This window comes from Neoarius graeffei, chromosome 10 (assembly GCF_027579695.1).
Source record: "Neoarius graeffei isolate fNeoGra1 chromosome 10, fNeoGra1.pri, whole genome shotgun sequence".
Taxonomy (NCBI): domain Eukaryota; kingdom Metazoa; phylum Chordata; class Actinopteri; order Siluriformes; family Ariidae; genus Neoarius; species Neoarius graeffei.
The window spans coordinates 87,282,480-87,300,220 of NC_083578.1; the positions used below are offsets into that span (position 1 = coordinate 87,282,480).

The 17,741-nt window shown below is 40.0% G+C and overlaps 1 protein-coding gene across 3 annotated transcripts in view; it reads right to left on the reverse strand.

Annotated features, from left to right (window-relative positions):
• The window catches only part of LOC132893413 (long-chain-fatty-acid--CoA ligase ACSBG2-like), a 63,353-nt gene that overhangs the window by 21,741 nt on the left and 23,871 nt on the right, over window positions 1–17,741 (reverse strand). For all 3 annotated transcript variants that reach the window (XM_060932530.1, XM_060932529.1, XM_060932528.1), the window contains exons 2-3: window positions 9,933–10,068; window positions 9,687–9,760 (exon numbers count right to left, since the gene is read on the reverse strand). In XM_060932530.1, the coding sequence (XP_060788513.1) occupies window positions 9,687–9,760; window positions 9,933–10,045 (187 nt within the window). In that variant the 5' untranslated portion in view covers window positions 10,046–10,068. The remainder of the gene's footprint in view (window positions 1–9,686; window positions 9,761–9,932; window positions 10,069–17,741) is intronic.

Sequence of the window (17,741 nt, forward strand, 5' to 3'; positions counted from 1 at the left end):
GTTTGTTGGTTTGATTTTGATTTATTTGGCGGTCTCAGTTGGTATAAACACTTACTTAAACAGAGCACACCAATACGCCCAGATGAAATAGTCAAACTGTTGGTTGGGGGACAAAGTATCTAGCATGTTAAAGTGAGTAGTACAACTTTACTTGTTTTTAGTATAAATACACTAGTTTTAAGACATCTGTGGGGTTTCTAAAGCTAGATATATTTACTTGTTTTTAAAAATCTTGCCAAGTCAAATTTTCTTGTCCTGTTGGCAGATAATTTTGCTTATTTTAAGTAAAATATTCCTCATTTTATTACTTTTTTTTCTCGTTTTTGTAAGCCGGGTTTTTGCAGTGTAATGAGGCTCGGTGGTCGTTCAAGATTTTTTTTTAGTTTTCGCCATCCCTATTAGAGACTTCAAACCGTACGTTCTGGTGGCATCTAGGGCCGATTTAGACATAATTCAACATTATTAAAATTTGCTCTTTTTTTAACCTTGTCAAATATGCAAGGGGCAAAATTAGGTTTGAAACGAGAACACGTCGTAGCAAGTCTCTTCATTTTCCGATGCCAAGAACAGAATCGAGGTCAAATCACGCAACAGCACAATCTAGCAACCAGCACCTAGAACGGGGTGGGCAATTACACTGCAAAAACCCGGCTTACAAAAACAAGAAAAAAAATAAAATAAAATGAGGAATATTTTACTTAAAATAAGCAAAATTATCTGTCAACAGAACAAGAAAATTTGACTTGGCAAGATTTTTAAAAACAAGTAAATATATCTAGCTTTAGAAACTCCACAGATGTCTTAAAACTAGTGTATTTATACTAAAAACAAGTAAAGTTGTACTACTCACTTTAACATGCTAGATACTTTGTCCCCCAACCAACAGTTTGACTATTTCATCTGGGCGTATTGGTGTGCTCTGTTTAAGTAAGTGTTTATACCAACTGAGACCGCCAAATAAATCAAAATCAAACCAACAAACCAATCCATTTTGTAGCCTATTTTTGTTGCCAGATTGACAATACAACAATTCATTTCATTTAGTTATCTGTTTTGTGTTAAGAGATTAAAAGAAAGGATAAGATGCTTGAAATAAGAAATTCTGACTTTGACAAACTCGTCATGGTTAATATAACACCGATGAAATTATGGTAATTCTCATTTTAAGACAGAACTTACTCATAACCAGTAATAAAATCTCAATAACAAGTTATAATACCTTATTAAGATAATTGAGGGAAAAAATGCTTAAAGTAAGTGAAATACTCTTACACAAAACCTGCCTGGAAAGGAGAATTATCTTGGCAGACAAATATCAAGCATATTTTGTCTTGATTTAAGATATTTAATCTTGGTTAGATTTTACTTTTTGCAGTGTATTTTTTCCATGGGGCCACATGAGAAACGGAAAATTTTGTGGAGGGCCGGACCAAAAGGCTGAACTAAATTCTGCATAATATTAATTGTATTTCTTTATATAAAGCAGTAAATAAGATTGTTTTTACAAGCTGCTAAGACTGGTAAGAGTATGGAAAAAAACAAGGTTGCCTTACAAAAAAAAAAAAAGTCATTTATTCAATCAAATTTCCCAAAACAATGGTTAACAAAATGTGAACGTTTGTACCATTTTTTTTCAGGTCACATTCACCCCAAAACACAAAGACATCACAATATTGTCTTTCTACTCCACATATCAAGTAAGATACATCATATTATAATAATGATGCCCACATTTGTAATCTAGTCTAATCACCTCATTTGGTGTTTTTCAGTTTTTTATTTGTTCAGTGAGAGAAATCTAGTCTCTGTTGGTCTTTAACGAGCGCATCAGAGTCAGGTTGAATGTCTGAGGTGGAGATGCGAAGCACAGCTGACAGATGATCATCGGTGAGAGAGGATCTATACCTGGATTTGTTAAACTTCATCACTGAAAACGTCGATTCGGTGGAGGTATCAGATCTACAGATCGGCTCGGGCTCCAGCGCCTGCTGGTGACGTCACACTATGTGATTGGCTGGACCGTTTGAAGGATGATGTACAAGTTTGTGGTTGGTCTGGACAAATTACGGAAGTAGTCCTTGCGGGATTAGGTTTCGTGGGATTTCATGTCATGTTCATGTCGCGCGCACTGCGTTTTTGTTGAACACAACTTCAAAATGCACATTCAGTCCATGCATGGGATAAAATTAGAAAATACGTTTATTTTGTAATTTCTAATTAACCTTACGCGGGCCGGTCAGAATGAACCAAAGGGCTGGATGCGGCCCGCGGGCCGTAAAATGCCCAGGTCTGGTCTAGAACATGGCTTTATTGTATGGTTGCGAATGGCAGCCAGTGCATGCAGCGAAACCCTTTATTTTCACTTGTGAGTTGAGTACCAGGTTAGTCTAGACCTATATTATCTATCTATCTATCTATCTATCTATCTATCTATCTATCTATCTATCTATCTATCTATCTATCTATCTTCCAATTTCTATAGTTATTACTCATTTTCAGAGAGGAATACGAGATATTTAAGTGCAGAAAATGCTCGGCATTGTTCAATTTATGTTTTTTTAAGTGACCATGAGGTGCTGATGTCGCACAGCACAGCAGAGCGCCACGCAGCCACGCTTTGGGGAAAGCCCTGATTTTATATATTATCCCAATATGTGACTAAAGGGTGGTCAGCAGGCTGGTTCTGCATAGGCTACATATAGCATTAAAACAGGATTCGATTGTGGCAGGGCAATTATTGGTGTCTACATGAACACAAATCGTTGTTGACCTGTTAAATAAACTTAGGACAAACAGACCACCACTGCAGATATTCATTAAACCACTTGAACTTTTGAGCGAGTCTGGCTCACTAAAATCATACAGACCCTACGCTGTAAATCCAACATAACCAGGCTACACCAAGCGGTTTTCGCGCATCAACGTAATTCGACAGGTTACAGTCTATATATACACCTAGTCAATGACTTACTATTGGTTTTCATCTTCAAAAATCCAATAACGCTGGGTTGTTCTTCTGAAGTCATCTTCTAACCAGATCTGAAACTTGTTCCTCTGTCAGCGGTTACCAAAACTGAAATGTGCAGCGCTCAATTATATCCCCCCCCCCCCGCTTCTGATTCCTCCTTGGAATTTTCCAGAAGCTGGTCTTATGCAAATTTCAAAAGAAAACAGAATTGGAATTTGGAACTTTGACCCATGTGGTGGTGTTTTTTTTCAAATAAAGGTGATCTGTATAATTACTCCAAGGCAGCTGTGTGCATTTTGAATCCCCAAACACGCTCACTGTCCTATAAAACCATATTTATTTTCCCTGGGTGACGTCTATAAGAAGATATTTTCAAACCCCACACTGTAACAGCTGCAAACGAACACATGCAGTTGCTATCCATCTAGCCATTATGAAGGTCATGGCAGTATTGGGCTTTCAGCAATTTCTTTTTCTGTGGTAGAATTATTGTACAACATATAGTACTGTGAAAAAGTCTTAGGCCCCCTTTTTTTTTTTTCCTTTCATACAAACTTCGTCATAGATTTCTATGAATCCTACATTATCGAGTCTGTACAAAAACATTTCAGGAGTTCCAAAGGTCTGTTTTCCAGCACAAAATTAAAAAGTTACAGAAAAAAAAAAAAAGCTTGTATCTGAGCAGCATATTACATAAGAGAGCACTTTTCAGATTACAAAAGAAAACCTGATGAAGGCTGCTGGGTTTTGGTGCAAATAAATGAAGACGCGAGTGTGACGGTCAGTCAAAGTGTCCAGAAGAACTGTGGCTGGTTCTGGAAAATGCTCAGTAAAACTTACAGCTCATTTCCGCATAAAACTGCACTCACTGGACCTCAGACTACAATTTTTTTATTATTTTTTTTAAAGCAAAGGGTCGTCTCACACCGAATATTCACTTTGTTATATTGATTTATTATGGCTTACTGCTGTTTCATCATAACATTTCATCTCATCATTTTTGGTCTATAGCATTTCTTTGTGTGTGCCCAAGACACTTTCACAGTACTGTACATATTTAATAAAATGACAAGAATTTGGTGTGCATGATCGTTTTTCATTCGTTTGGGGTTTTCTGAAATCAACACAGGGTCAAAATTATACATACAGCCACCTAATATTTGGTTAAACGGCCCTTAAAAAAAAAAAAAAGTTTCACCTTCACCAGATGCTTTTCTTAGCCATCAGCAAGTTTCTGGCTGGATATTTGCTCACTCTTGACAGAATTAGGAGATTTCAATTAAATGTGTGCGTTTCCTGGAACAGACCTGACTTTTAAAACAAACACAGCCTACATATTTTTGATCGGCTTGAGCTCAGGACTAACGCTATGTTCACACTGCAAGGCTTAATGCTCAATTCCGATTTTTTTGTGAAATCAGATTTTTTTTTGTGAAATCCGATTTTTTTGTGAGGTCGTTCACATTAACAAATATATGCGACTTGTATGTGATCCTCAGTATGAACGAAAAGCGACCTAAAAGTGTTCCGCATGCGCATTGCAGGATACGACGACGTCACACGCAGTGAGCATGGCCAGTGTTTACGGAAGTAAAACCGCCCGGTTGCGGTATGACCCATCCAATCTAGCTTGAATAGCTGCATCCCCCCAAATGGAAATCAGCTCCCTAACCTCTGCGTCCTTCCATTGAGAAGATTCAGAACCTTCACAGCCCGAAGCGTCCCTCGCATTGATGTCATGCACAGGGGCGCAGATACGTTTTTTGAACTGGGGGGGACAAAGCTGCCAGCAAACCAACCCCAACCCCGATATGCCTGTCAAACTTCTTGTGGGTTACCATAGCAACCAAGCTCAAGCTCGCAACCTGTGCAGTCTGCGCAGCTCAACCAACCGAATATCAGTCTTTGTTTTGTTTTATGTGAGTTGTTGCAACTATGTATACACTGCCGTGCACCTCAATAAACCGAATGGTAATTAGTCTTTTGATTTTTCCGTGAGGTTTGCCTTATGCAAAGAAAGACAGCATAGACGTTTTTTCCCTCCCTATAAGTGGGGGGGACCGAACGAAGTGAATTGAAATCTGGGTGGGACGAATCCCACCCGTCCCACCCTCTATCTGCGCCCGTGATTATGCGCCATGTTGTTGTAACTTTTTTTGAGAGACCCGCTGCCTACTTCAGCGCAGAATAGTGACGTTTGTGGCTTGTTGATGACGTGTAAGTCAGATGAATGCGACCTGGCGGTTCAGACTGAAGTCGCATATGAAAAGAGCGGATAGGAATCGGAATTAGGACCACATATCCAAACGGCCTGGGTCGGAGTTGAAAAAATCGGATCTGTGTCGTTCATATTGTCAATAAAAGATCGGATACAGGTCACATATGGGCGAAAAGATCGGATTTGAGTCACTTCAGCCTGCAGTGTGAACGTAGCCAAAGTTTCATGTTAGCCTGCTTTATCCTCCACAACCAGCTCTGATGCGTGTTTGAGGTCATGATCCTGTTGGAACATCCAATGGTGTCCAGATTTCTCATGGTTTGACATTATGCTGAAGAATTCTGAGGTTCTTCATGGTTCCATCCACTTTGTTTAATGCACCAGTTCCACTGGCAGCATAACAGCCCCAGAGCTGATGCTGCTACCACCACCGTGCTTTACAGTTGGCACAGTGTTCCTCTGTACCTATGCTCATTGTAGCCAAAACAACTCAATCTTTGTCTCATCTGACCATCAAATATTCCTCCAGAAGGCTTTTTCTTTGCGTTCAGCTGCAGACTTTTATGCTGACTTCAGAGCAAGAGCTTCTTTCTTGGACAGCAACCTCTCAGTTCATGGCGATGTAAAACTCACTTGACTGTAGACAGTGTTCCAGCAGCTTCCAGTTCATGGCAGACCTGTGCCTTGGTGGCTCCTGAGCATCCAAACCGATTTCCTCTCAGCTGAGGGGGACAGTTTGGATCTTCTTCCAGCAGAGAGGCTTGGAAAAGTGGCTCCACCTCCCAATAACTTGTAAGTACAAGTTATGCAATTGATTGAACTGATGATCATGGGCTCTTCAGATGTCTAGAAATGGCTTCAGACTGTGTGTGTGTAAATCTACGATCCTCATTTTCAGATCTGCACAAAGCTCCTTGGACTTTCCCACTGTACTGTGTATTGGTCAATCCAATGAGTGTCGAACACTTTGTTTGACTTTAGGCCATCCTTAAAAAAAAAAAAAAATCCGTTTCCTGTCCACCGGGTGAGCAAAAAAATTCAGTCGGGAGGGAGGGATTTTTTTTTTTTTATATATATATATATATATATATATATATATATATGGATGGATAAGAAATCGCAATGCTGTGTTTGCTTTTTCTTTCAGTAGTTTTTTATTACAAAAGCAGACACATTTAATAAAATATGACGGTTTAATCAACTGAAACTTGTACAAAAACTTTAAGTTAGCATTTTAAATGCTGACTGCAACATTTGCAAAACTTTTACAAAAGGTACTTAAAATGTCCGACACACGGACTTTTTGTAGTTCTAAAACCGACCGTTAGGCCTAGTTCGGATGAAATTACACTATTAAAATGATCACTGAATGATTTGTTTTTCTGAATCTTTACTATTTTGTTGTTCGCTAGAATACCATTTTGTGATTTCACACTTAAGCAAATGTTTGAAAACTCCGGATCTACTTCCTTCATGGTGGCTGCCATTTTTTGTGCCGCACGGCGCATGCGCAGAGCTGATTCGGTTCTATATTCTGCGCGGAATGCAAGGCTTTCCACAAGCGCCGGCTGCCGGCCACACAATTAAGTCCAGCCGGCTACTTTAATTACTTATTTTTGTAGCCCACAGGCTCTAAATATTAATTTTCGATTTTAATAAAATTAAATGTTTATCTAACGGACTGACAATGATGTCAAACTGAACCGCACTCATTTAAGTTGTGATTCGCGCTGTTTGTACCGATAATAACCACAAATTCCCCGCCGACTTCGTTGATCAAGGGAGAGTAACTCATCCGTGGCCCCGACATGCGGTGTGCGCGCGCGCACACTCGGCAGAGGCAGTAGTGTGTCGGGGCCGCCGGAGGCGACAGAAGCAGAGATAACGCTTATTTTGTCTCCGGTAAACCAGTCTTCTCTCGTTCAATTACGTGCTGGCATCAAAAGACACCGTTGGTTGTAAATGAAACCAAACTGAATCGTTGGAGTGCATCTTCATACACAAATGGAGAAATGTTGGCTCAGTGTGTAATTGTGTAGCCCCACTGCAGACCGTTGCCGTTGTTAATTCATAGCATGCTCAGCTGCGTGAATGTGTCATGCACTGAAAATAAGAGATTTACAAGCCAGGAACACCTCATGATGCAATACGCAAGAAAAGAAAGAAGATTTACTGCCATTTTACTTTGTATTTGAGTAAAGTGAATAAATAAATGGTCTGTGGAAAATACATTTAATCCTGGGAACTGCATGCACAGGAGTTTATTTTGTATTTACCCCCCCCGGCTACTTATTTGTCATGGCTGGCTAGTATGAGCCTTAGTGGAACGCCCTGGGAATGCGTAAATGTCAAGCTCGATTTTAGATTTACGAACCCGAAAAAAATGTAAAAAAAACGGAGTTAAAAAAAAAAAAATTCAACCGCACAAACGGCACTCACCCGGCCGGTGGACCGGAAACAGAACATTTTTTAAAATAATGGCCTTATTAAATGTTGTGCACAGAGAAGCTACCTGCTTTAATCAAATCATCACTAACAGGAAGTTAAGAGGCCTTGGCAAGTTAAGACATTTTGGAACTTTCAGCAACATTGAATTAATAATCTAAGTCAGCGGTTCCCAAACTTTTTTGGCCGCGCAGCCCCTTCTATACTCCAACCAGGTTGACGCACCCCCAGTCCCACAGTTTCAAAAAACACACGCTTTCTTATAAAGGCAGCATCTTTAGTCGTGCTAAAATGATAAACATCGTTTGCCACACCTGCAGGAAACCACAAAAGTGAAAAAAAAAAAAAAAAAAACCACCAAAGCCTTCTTAAAAAAGCCTAGGTCACAACCGGACATACGATTTTTTGGCCGTGCGATTTTTGGCGTTTCCCAAATCGCTGAGTTTTTTTTTTTTTTGTTCATGGAGAAAGACGCGCGTTGGCCGTAAGTTTGTCTTGCAACCTGGAAAAAAACGTAGCGCTAAGCGCCCGTAGAGTTTGACATGACAAAGAACCTCTGCGGCCGGTCTGCGGCTCGAGAATCAGCACGTCACGCGCGCCCTCCGTGCGTTTCTTGCGCGTAGACCGGCCGTAGGAGCACGTACAGCCGGTTGTGACCGAGGTTTAAGGCAGCACGTCGTGCTCGAATGAGAACATCGAATCACATTAACATGTTATGCGCTCTCGTATTTGAATTAGATAGAATTTGATTGAAATGTAACAGTTTTAAAACGTTGCAACAGGGTAAATGCGCAAATTCATTACAAAGGGAGATCACATCGAGGCATGTAGTCTACCAGCCAGATATGGGGAAAATATATGATTTTCATCCGTGTTTAAAACACTAGCAACACAACCCTGTCATTACAAGGTTATGAAAATGAATTGAGAATGAATTTAATTTGCAAAAAGGTTAACATATAATAACAGTAAAAATAGCAATGATAATTATGAACATATGCATTTTAAAGAGATACAACAATTAAGGAGCATATCAGGAACAGATAAAGAAGAGGATCCATCTGATTGTGAAGTTCAGTGCTGGCGGCTCAGTCTGCAGCGAGAGAGACAGACAGACGGTGGGTGGGTCAGTAGGCTATATAGGTCCTATTTTCAGTAGCAGTATATATTTTTAGCAAGATCAATGCCATTTGGCCAAATACATACCAATATTAATGCGACGGATGGGCCTGCATCTTGGCACAGAACTCTCCGACGTTTGGGGTAATTGAAGACAGTCTCAGCCTCAAATCTCTCTCAACATCTCCCAGTCTCCTCCTTCATCCCTGATTTGTGGTGGCGCGTTTAGTTTTGCCGATTTCAACCAGTTGAGCATCATGAATGAATGAAGCCAGAAACTACTGCAGAACCGTTACGGCGTAGAAGAAGAGTTAAAAATCGCCATTACATTTTTTATCTTGCGCACCCCCTAGTGGCAGCTCGCGCACCCCCGGGGGTGCGCGCACCACACTTTGGGAAACCCTGATCTAAGTGGATGTATAGCTCATTTTGACCCTGTGTTGATTTCAGTCAACCCAAAATAAATTAAAACTTGTGTACCAAATCCTTGTTTTTTTTTCCTCTATTAAGGATGTATGCTGTACAATCATTCTGCCAGTCATGCTTCTTGAAACAGGGAGAGAGTTGTTCAAGATGCTCCAAAACAAACACAGAGCTTCAAAATTTACCGAGCTCACTACACAGGTCTGATTTCTTTGATTTGTACTTTAAGTGCAATTCAAGGCCATGTTTGCAGTGATATGACAAATGGAAAAGAAAAAGAAAAAAAAGAAAACCCACACGCACGATCCAAAAGCTTGGATTTGATTAAAACTTGCATGCATCAGTATTTAATCTGAAGTGAATTAATGCTTTTATTTTATTTGGTCTTGTGTTTGTTAACCTGAACCAATTAATAACCCTAAACAAGAAACTGAAATGGGAATTTATTTGAAGTTAAAACAGAATTACTGTACGTCTTTTTTAAATGTTTTGTGTGCGTGAGAGAGATCTCACCAGGCTCGGTGTGTGTGTTGACACCATTGTGCTCTTCCTCTCGCTCACAGGGAGTCTCATCCTCTGATGATTCACTGCAAAGGAATTAAATAAACAGAGTTAGTCGAGAGCGGCAGCATCTCACGCACAGTTTTTACGGTGTGTATTACAGACTACTAGAATGCAGAGCAGGTTGAGCTCATGTGTTTTGATGTCATAAGCTGAATGGGTGTGTGTGTGTGTGTGTGTGTGTGTGGCAGTACACACTTTGCTGTGAAATTTGTATCAGGATCCTCCATGGAAGGGACACTGTAGTCAGGAGGACATGGCTGCAGGACGCTCACGTCTCCTGCGGGATCTATCACGCCTGCTGTGGACATGGCTGAGGGCTCGCACACAATCACTGTAGAAAACACACAGAGTTAACACACTACTACAACTCCTACTGCAAATCAAATTCACACATCTTCGCCAAAAATACGTCTCGTGTCTGAGGTTTGCTTCTATATTTTGATACTGGAGTTACGATGCCAACATAGTTGACAAGTAAAAGAAACAGCTGGGGGCGTCATGGCTCAGGTGGTTAAGGCGCCATACCATAAATCTGGGGACCCGGGTTCAATTCCGGCCCGAGGTCATTTCCCAATCCTTCCCAATCTCTCTCTCCCGCTCATTTCCTGTCTCTACACTGTCCTATCCAATAAAGGTGAAAAAAAGCCCAAAAAAAAAAAAAATCTTAAAAAAAAAAAAAGCTACCAATTTAGCATATTTGCAGTGAAGTGTGTGTGTGTGTGTGTAGCTCAGCGCATACGTTTCATACACACCGGCTCAGTCAGAGACATGCGAGTGTCACATGACCCAACATGTGCTCAGAGGAGCAAGTGTCATAACATTATTGGTTGAGTAACCGAACACAACAGGCCTTTGGTAATAACTTAGTGGACTACACACACACACTTTCTGCTGTATAAACCTCTAACAAGGTCAAAACTGTCAAATATTAGTTAATTTACAGTTAATTTAATACTAAATATCTTACATGATGTGTATTTTATATACCATCTAAGTTTTGCTGAACTGAAACCATTTTCATTTGATTCTGAACCAAATAAAATCTACTAATATAGTCACGGTGACAGTGATGCGGCAAAGAAAAATCACAATACTTAAAGACGCACACGATACATGATTTACGGTATATCGCGATATACCACAGGTCTAATTTTTGCTCAGGTTTTATGAACAAAGCAAAACGTGAGTGACTCCAGCATTTGAGATTTTTGTCCAGCATTTATATAAATAAAATAAATTTACAAAGAAAAGCAGAGAAAATTAAACAATTGCTATAAAAATGTCTACGTACAATTAAAAAGGTACAATTTTAGCTTTTAAAAAAAAAAAATTTAAATTCCTTACTTGTACAAATAACCTGGAAGATATGTAGAACATAATTAACAACAGATCAAGCCATAACCTTTGCAAAAAAAAAAAAAAAAGTGTTAATTTGGTGAGAAAATCTGTTTGGGGCGGAGCCTCGTCAACATGGATGGGAATCATTCAAACATTGAACGCATTTCGAGACCTGCTCAAAAATGAATCTTGGGTTGGGGGGACCCAAGTTGCACACCTTTAACGCTCACATTGACACATGAAGATAAAGCATCACAAAATGCTGTTAATATCATGATATTGGGATCACATAGCATGATTTTCCCCAAAGCGTTGCTCTGCCTGCCGATACGCTTAGTTGCTTTAGTTAAAATCCGATACGCTTAGATTTATACGGATACGTTAAATTTCCTACCCACAAGTAACTAGATCCATAGGAGAGCAAATAACAGATCCATTTACAAACTGATTGATATTTGTGTTAAACAAGCGCTCTTTTTTCCAATGTTTGCGTTGATTCTGTCAAAGTAATATGTCCGCATGGTATGATGTAATCAAACTAATCTGTTGGCTATGTCAAGATCACATTTTCAAACCGTCCAATAAAAATATTGAAAGAAAACGTCAGACATCCCAGAATTTTCCGATTCATTATAAGTAGGGCTGGGCGATTTTACGATTACGATGTTATTCACGATATAAAATCTCTACGATTAGAAATTAGACACGTACGATATGCCTACGATAAGCCTACGCCTTCAAAATTACTTCATCCGAAGTTTTGACAGACACGCGAATAGCCAATCATAACTAAACAGTACCGCACGTAACCAATCAGTTGGAAGAGAGCCACGTCAAGTTAGGTTGCGTGCACACACAAACGTGTAGCAGCAACGCACAGCATGGCTGTGGTGAAGTTTGCAGGAGCGCGGCATTTCTCCAGCAAAGCGTGAAACAAAGCGATTATAAAAATGAGCGAGAAGCCGACTGACCAGAGTTCTGAACAGGAAAGTCAGAGCACTGCCCTGGAGGACATCGTTGAAAAGAAGGGCCAGAGATCTTCGGTTGTGTGGAGGTATTTTGGATATTTAAAATCGGACATACAACAAAGTGTTACACAAAACCTTAAAACACACTGACGTACAGGATTGCACTTTTTTTCTCCTTGCAGCATAAGGTTTACACGTCAATATGTCTTTTATGTTTATTTGAAAGCTGCTAGAATTTGCACAAATGATTAACAATGGTATATAGTTTTTATTTTTCAGTTTCAGTTTATTCATTTGAACAAAAGAATGTGCATCCAGTTTGTTTTGGTTCTGTGAAACTTGAAGGCTTGTTAAGCTATTTTTGTTAATTAGGAAGGAACTACTAATTTGTAATGTTCATATTTTGAGCAGAAAATTAAAGAAAATACAAAAATGGTGATTTGATTTATATCGTGATCTATATCGTTATCGAAAATTTTGAAAAAATATATCGTGATATAATTTTCTCTCATATCGCCCAGCCCTAATTATAAGCGATCTCATTGGCTGCTGATGTTGTCCCCCACCGGACGGACAAAGCCGACTGATTTTAATCAGAAAAGTTGGACCCAGTCTATTATCATTAGGGCTTCGATCAAAGATTGGTTGACTAAACGTCAACAAACCCACGTGAGTGATGGCGCACAAAACCAGACAACTGTCATGACAACTGGCTCAAAAAGCACTCGCTGGACAATTTGATCCACATCAGCATGGATGGCAGCGAGATGGACGATGAGAGGGTCGCCCAACATTGGGCCAAGCAAAAGCCGAAGAGAATTAATCTGCTTTAAAGGAGTCGAAAACTTAATTCATTAGTTTGGGTTTGCAGAAAGATCATGTACTTTATAAACACTCTCACGAAGTGAAGTTGTCCAAATGTGTCAAATATAGCATAATTTCAAATAATAATCATACGCATTTTTGGCAGTGTGATGTCACTGGGATCCATTTAACAAAAGGCGGCTCCGGATTATTCTTTTGTTAAAGGCTCACCGTGACATCACGCTGCCAAATACGCTTATCGTTATTATTCAAAATTATGCTACATTTGACACTTATTAACAAATTCTCTTCATGAATGTGTTTAAGTACATAATCTTTCTGCAAACTTAAATGTATGAATTAAGTTTTATTTTCCTTTAAATATGTTTTAATCTTAATCTAGTCCATTTAATAAAGTGCCAAAATTTAAACTTTATAATATGCAGCTGCCTTACTTTTCTTTTCAGTGTATCTTAGTTATACATATATTACGGTAAATGCATCAGAAACATTCTAAATCATTACAGTTATAGTAATACAGCAACTTATTTTAAAAGGAACAGTCCACCGTACTTCCATAATGAAATATGTTCTTCTCTGAATTGAGACGAGCTGATCTGTACCTCTCCGAGCTTTGCGCGACCTCCCAGTCAGTCAGACGCAGTCAGACGCGCTGTCACGCCTGTTAGCAATGTAGCTAGGCTCAGCATGGCCAATGGTATTTTTTGGGGCTGTAGTTAGATGCGACCAAACTCTTCTGCGTTTTTCCTGTTTACATAGGTTTATATGACCAGGCAAGGCAATTCAGAGAAGAACATATTTCATTATGGAAGTACGGTGGACTGTTCCTTTAAGGTGGCAGGTCTTAGGTTCAGATCCCTTTGTGATCAACAGGAGGTCATGATGATCGATTCTCTTCACTGGATTGCATAAGATGGCGCAAACCACTGTTCATATTTTCACGCGCATTTTGGTTACAACACGACTTGATGATAGATAATTAAGGGATCCCCGTAGATCTTCAATCGATCATAGACCTCAGTAATCTATAACAAAACAGTTTAACTTGCATGTTGAACTTTAAGGTGAAATTTCAAATGTGTATATATTAATACTATTTAGGTCAGAAATCATTGAAACACTGGTAAAATCGATCCTATAATCATGGATCTAAAACTTCAGAGACCCTGAAATGCACCCGAGAGCATCGATTTTCAAAATGTTTTCCGGGAGGGCCACGCCCCCACACCCCTCTAGTTTCACTTTGCGCTGATGGCACTCAACTGTCTGTGTATTATCATGTCAGAATTTAGGGATTTGATTTTTTTTCTGGGGAAAAACACTGCATAGTCATATTGCCCAGCTCCAGCGTCTACAAACTAGCACCTAATAAACAAACAGTCATATGCAACAACTAGTTTTTAGCACTTGTAAACTCCTGAGAGAAAACTAATGCCGTTCTAATAGGGCTCCGGGCTTTTTTTTTTTCCCCTTTTACCTTCTAACAGGTTTAAAAATAATAAATAAATAAAAATAAAAAAACCCCAACACCATTTACACTACTGGTAGCTTGGTCCGGAGATCTTATAGCGAAGCTAGCAAAAATATAAATCAATCATCACAGCAACAAGGTTTCATCATTCAATCCTCATGCACGTCTTTGTGAAGACTTTTTTTTTTTTATAAAGCTGGAGATAAGCATGACTTGGAGGAGCAAAGGATTCAGCTCAGCACTAAACAACGGCAACACTGATAGGACAAACACTAAACTATACTAAACTTCCCATAGCAGCTTGTTTGGCACGGCACAAGCTTTCGAAACCGTGACCGCAAAGCAAAACATCAAAAATTGAAATTCATTGTATTGCTTAAGGTTACAGTTGGACAGAATGCAACCGACGATCCAAAAAACTGCAAACACACACACACACACACACACCTTTATAATCCAACAAGTGAATAAGGAACCAAATCAAACCACACCTAAACAACCTCAGTGACCGACAAACATCATTTCCATGTCGTATTTTTTTTTCCATGTGATGGCTAATGGCTGAGAACGTCCTGTTTCCTTCGGTCCTGAGGTCACAACCAACAGGAAAGGGGTCATTTCCAAGCAGGAAACTAGTCACTGAATTCCTGGCTGATAACAGCAGCCCACGGCTCAGTTCTCTAAACGCCAACGCTGCATTTATGATTTAGATGGGTAAGGTTTGACAAAATGACAGAATTATTAGCCATAATAACATCACAAGCTAGACTTGAACTATCGTAATAAATGACTCCATACTACCGGTTATCGTCATCATTATTAGTGACATGACAGAACATAAATGGCATCTGGTGTAGTTTATACAATTCAGACCCAAGTTCTATGTTTGAAACCGCTCCCTACACCATATCATCATCATCATCATCATCAGATCACGAAATCAAATCCCAGTGACGCCATAGTCATCATGAGACATGACAGGAAAATTGGCCGTGCTCTCAGGGTAGGAGGGATGCCATACCATCAATTATGAACCCAATCAATCGCAAGCGACGAATAAAGTGCATATTTTGAACCAATTAAAATTTTTTTTTATATGAAAGTCTGTCCCTTTACACACTCATCCAGAAGGGTAATTTTGCACAAGGCCATCTGTCTACAGCAGAAAAAAAAAATAAAACTCGTCTGGAAAAATCCCAAGGGAGTCTGGAGCCAGATTCGTGACGTTACCTGCGGAAGCGCCAGCAGGCTGCGCGAGCTTTGTACGGTTTCAGTGCACAGCCTGTGTAGTCCAAGCGCTCCCATTTCTCTCTCATTGTCCGGTCTTTTGGGAAACGATGAGTACTAATCCCATCAAGATTGGTGTTGCTACACCCTCCTATGATACATCTGTTAACCATTTTAATAATTACGTGATAACGTTGAAGAAATTTGCAGAAAACCACCAGGTCGTTTTCTCACAAACAAACCAGCGCTGACGTAGGATTCAGAGGGAGGCATCCCGCACGTGATGTCACGAAAAATCAATGTTTGCCGGGAAATCCAAATGCCAAGTTTTTTCAGAGGCAGACCAATTCGCCTCAAATGGCTTGATTTCAACTGAATTTTTCTGGTATTGCGCAAGGTAAAAAAATTGCACAAAATGTGCCAGATATTTGACCAAAGTTTAATATAAAACAGGAGAATTACATTGATCTCGCTCCTGAATTTACCCGTGATATGCACTTTAAGAACCTGTCCTATATGGGTCATCATGAAGGGACTTTTCACAGCAACGCAAACGGTTTCTCTGGTTTTCAGATACACCTCAAATTATTCAAGAGGAATCAAACATCCTTTATGTAGCAGGCATGAGACAGAGCAAAAGATCATCTCCTAACATTGTCTTCCTGATAATCTCAGGATTTGAACTCGCACCCTTTGGGTCAGAAGTGCAGAAAGTTTAACCGCTGCCCTGACGATGGATTACGGATGTCCTGAGCCCACCGTGGTAACCGATTTATCCATGGAGGTTTCCAGCAACCTGCTCCAGGGTCTTGAGGAACAGAGCTGCTGCTTTCCCATGAGTGACGTCCATCAGCCCAGTAAACATGGAGGTCATCAGCGACCTGTAGCTTCCTGCCGTCTTGTTGTTGCCCCAAAACAGACTTATTCAGAGTGCTCAACTTCTTCAGTAGTTATGATTTAGCAAGGTGATGGAAACGCACACCCACCCCATGTCAGTTGTGATGATGCACCTAATGATTACAACAAGGGATTTGGTTTGCATTTCCATTCAACTTCCTAGACCACAGGAGGGAATCTGACCCACACCGAGCACAAACTGTGCACGCAATAGGATTTTCCATTGCACCCCACACACACACACACACACACACACCTTTCTTAGCTTCTTCCTCTCACCCACACACCTCGTGCAAATCACTGTAGCATAATCATATACATGAAGGCATACATATGTATATACGCTCACCGGCCATTTTAATAGAAACTCGTTCTTGATTCCTGTTCTTGGCTGCAGGACTGGAACCCAATGTGGTCTTCTGCTGTTGCATACAGAGATGCTTTTCTGCTCACCATGGTTGTAAAGAGTTGCTATGCGTTACTACAACCCCGATTCCAAAAAAGTTGGGACACAGTACAAATTGTAAATAAAAACGGAATGCAGTGATGTGGAAGTTTCAAAATTCCATATTTTATTCAGAATAGAACATAGATGACATATCAAATGTTTAAACTGACAAAATGTATCATTTAAAGAGAAAAATTGGGTGATTTTAAATTTCATGACAACAACACATCTCAAAAAAGTTGGGACAAGGCCATGTTTACCACTGTGAGACATCCCCTTTTCTCTTTACAACAGTCTGTAAACGTCTGGGGACTGAGGAGACAAGTTGCTCAAGTTTAGGGATAGGAATGTTAACCCATTCTTGTCTAATGTAGGATTCTAGTTGCTCAACTGTCTTAGGTCTTTTTTGTCGTATCTTCCGTTTTATGATGCGCCAAATGTTTTCTATGGGTGAAAGATCTGGACTGCAGGCTGGCCAGTTCAGTACCCGGACCCTTCTTCTACGTAGCCATGATGCTGTAATTGATGCAGTATGTGGTTTGGCATTGTCATGTTGGAAAATGCAAGGTCTTCCCTGAAAGAGACGTCGTCTGGATGGGAGCATATGTTGCTCTAGAACCTGGATATACCTTTCAGCATTGATGGTGTCTTTCCAGATGTGTAAGCTGCCCATGCCACACGCACTAATGCAACCCCATACCATCAGAGATGCAGGCTTCTGAACTGAGCGCTGATAACAACTTGGGTCGTCCTTCTCCTCTTTAGTCCGAATGACACGGCGTCCCTGATTTCCATAAAGAACTTCACATTTTGATTCGTCTAACCACAGA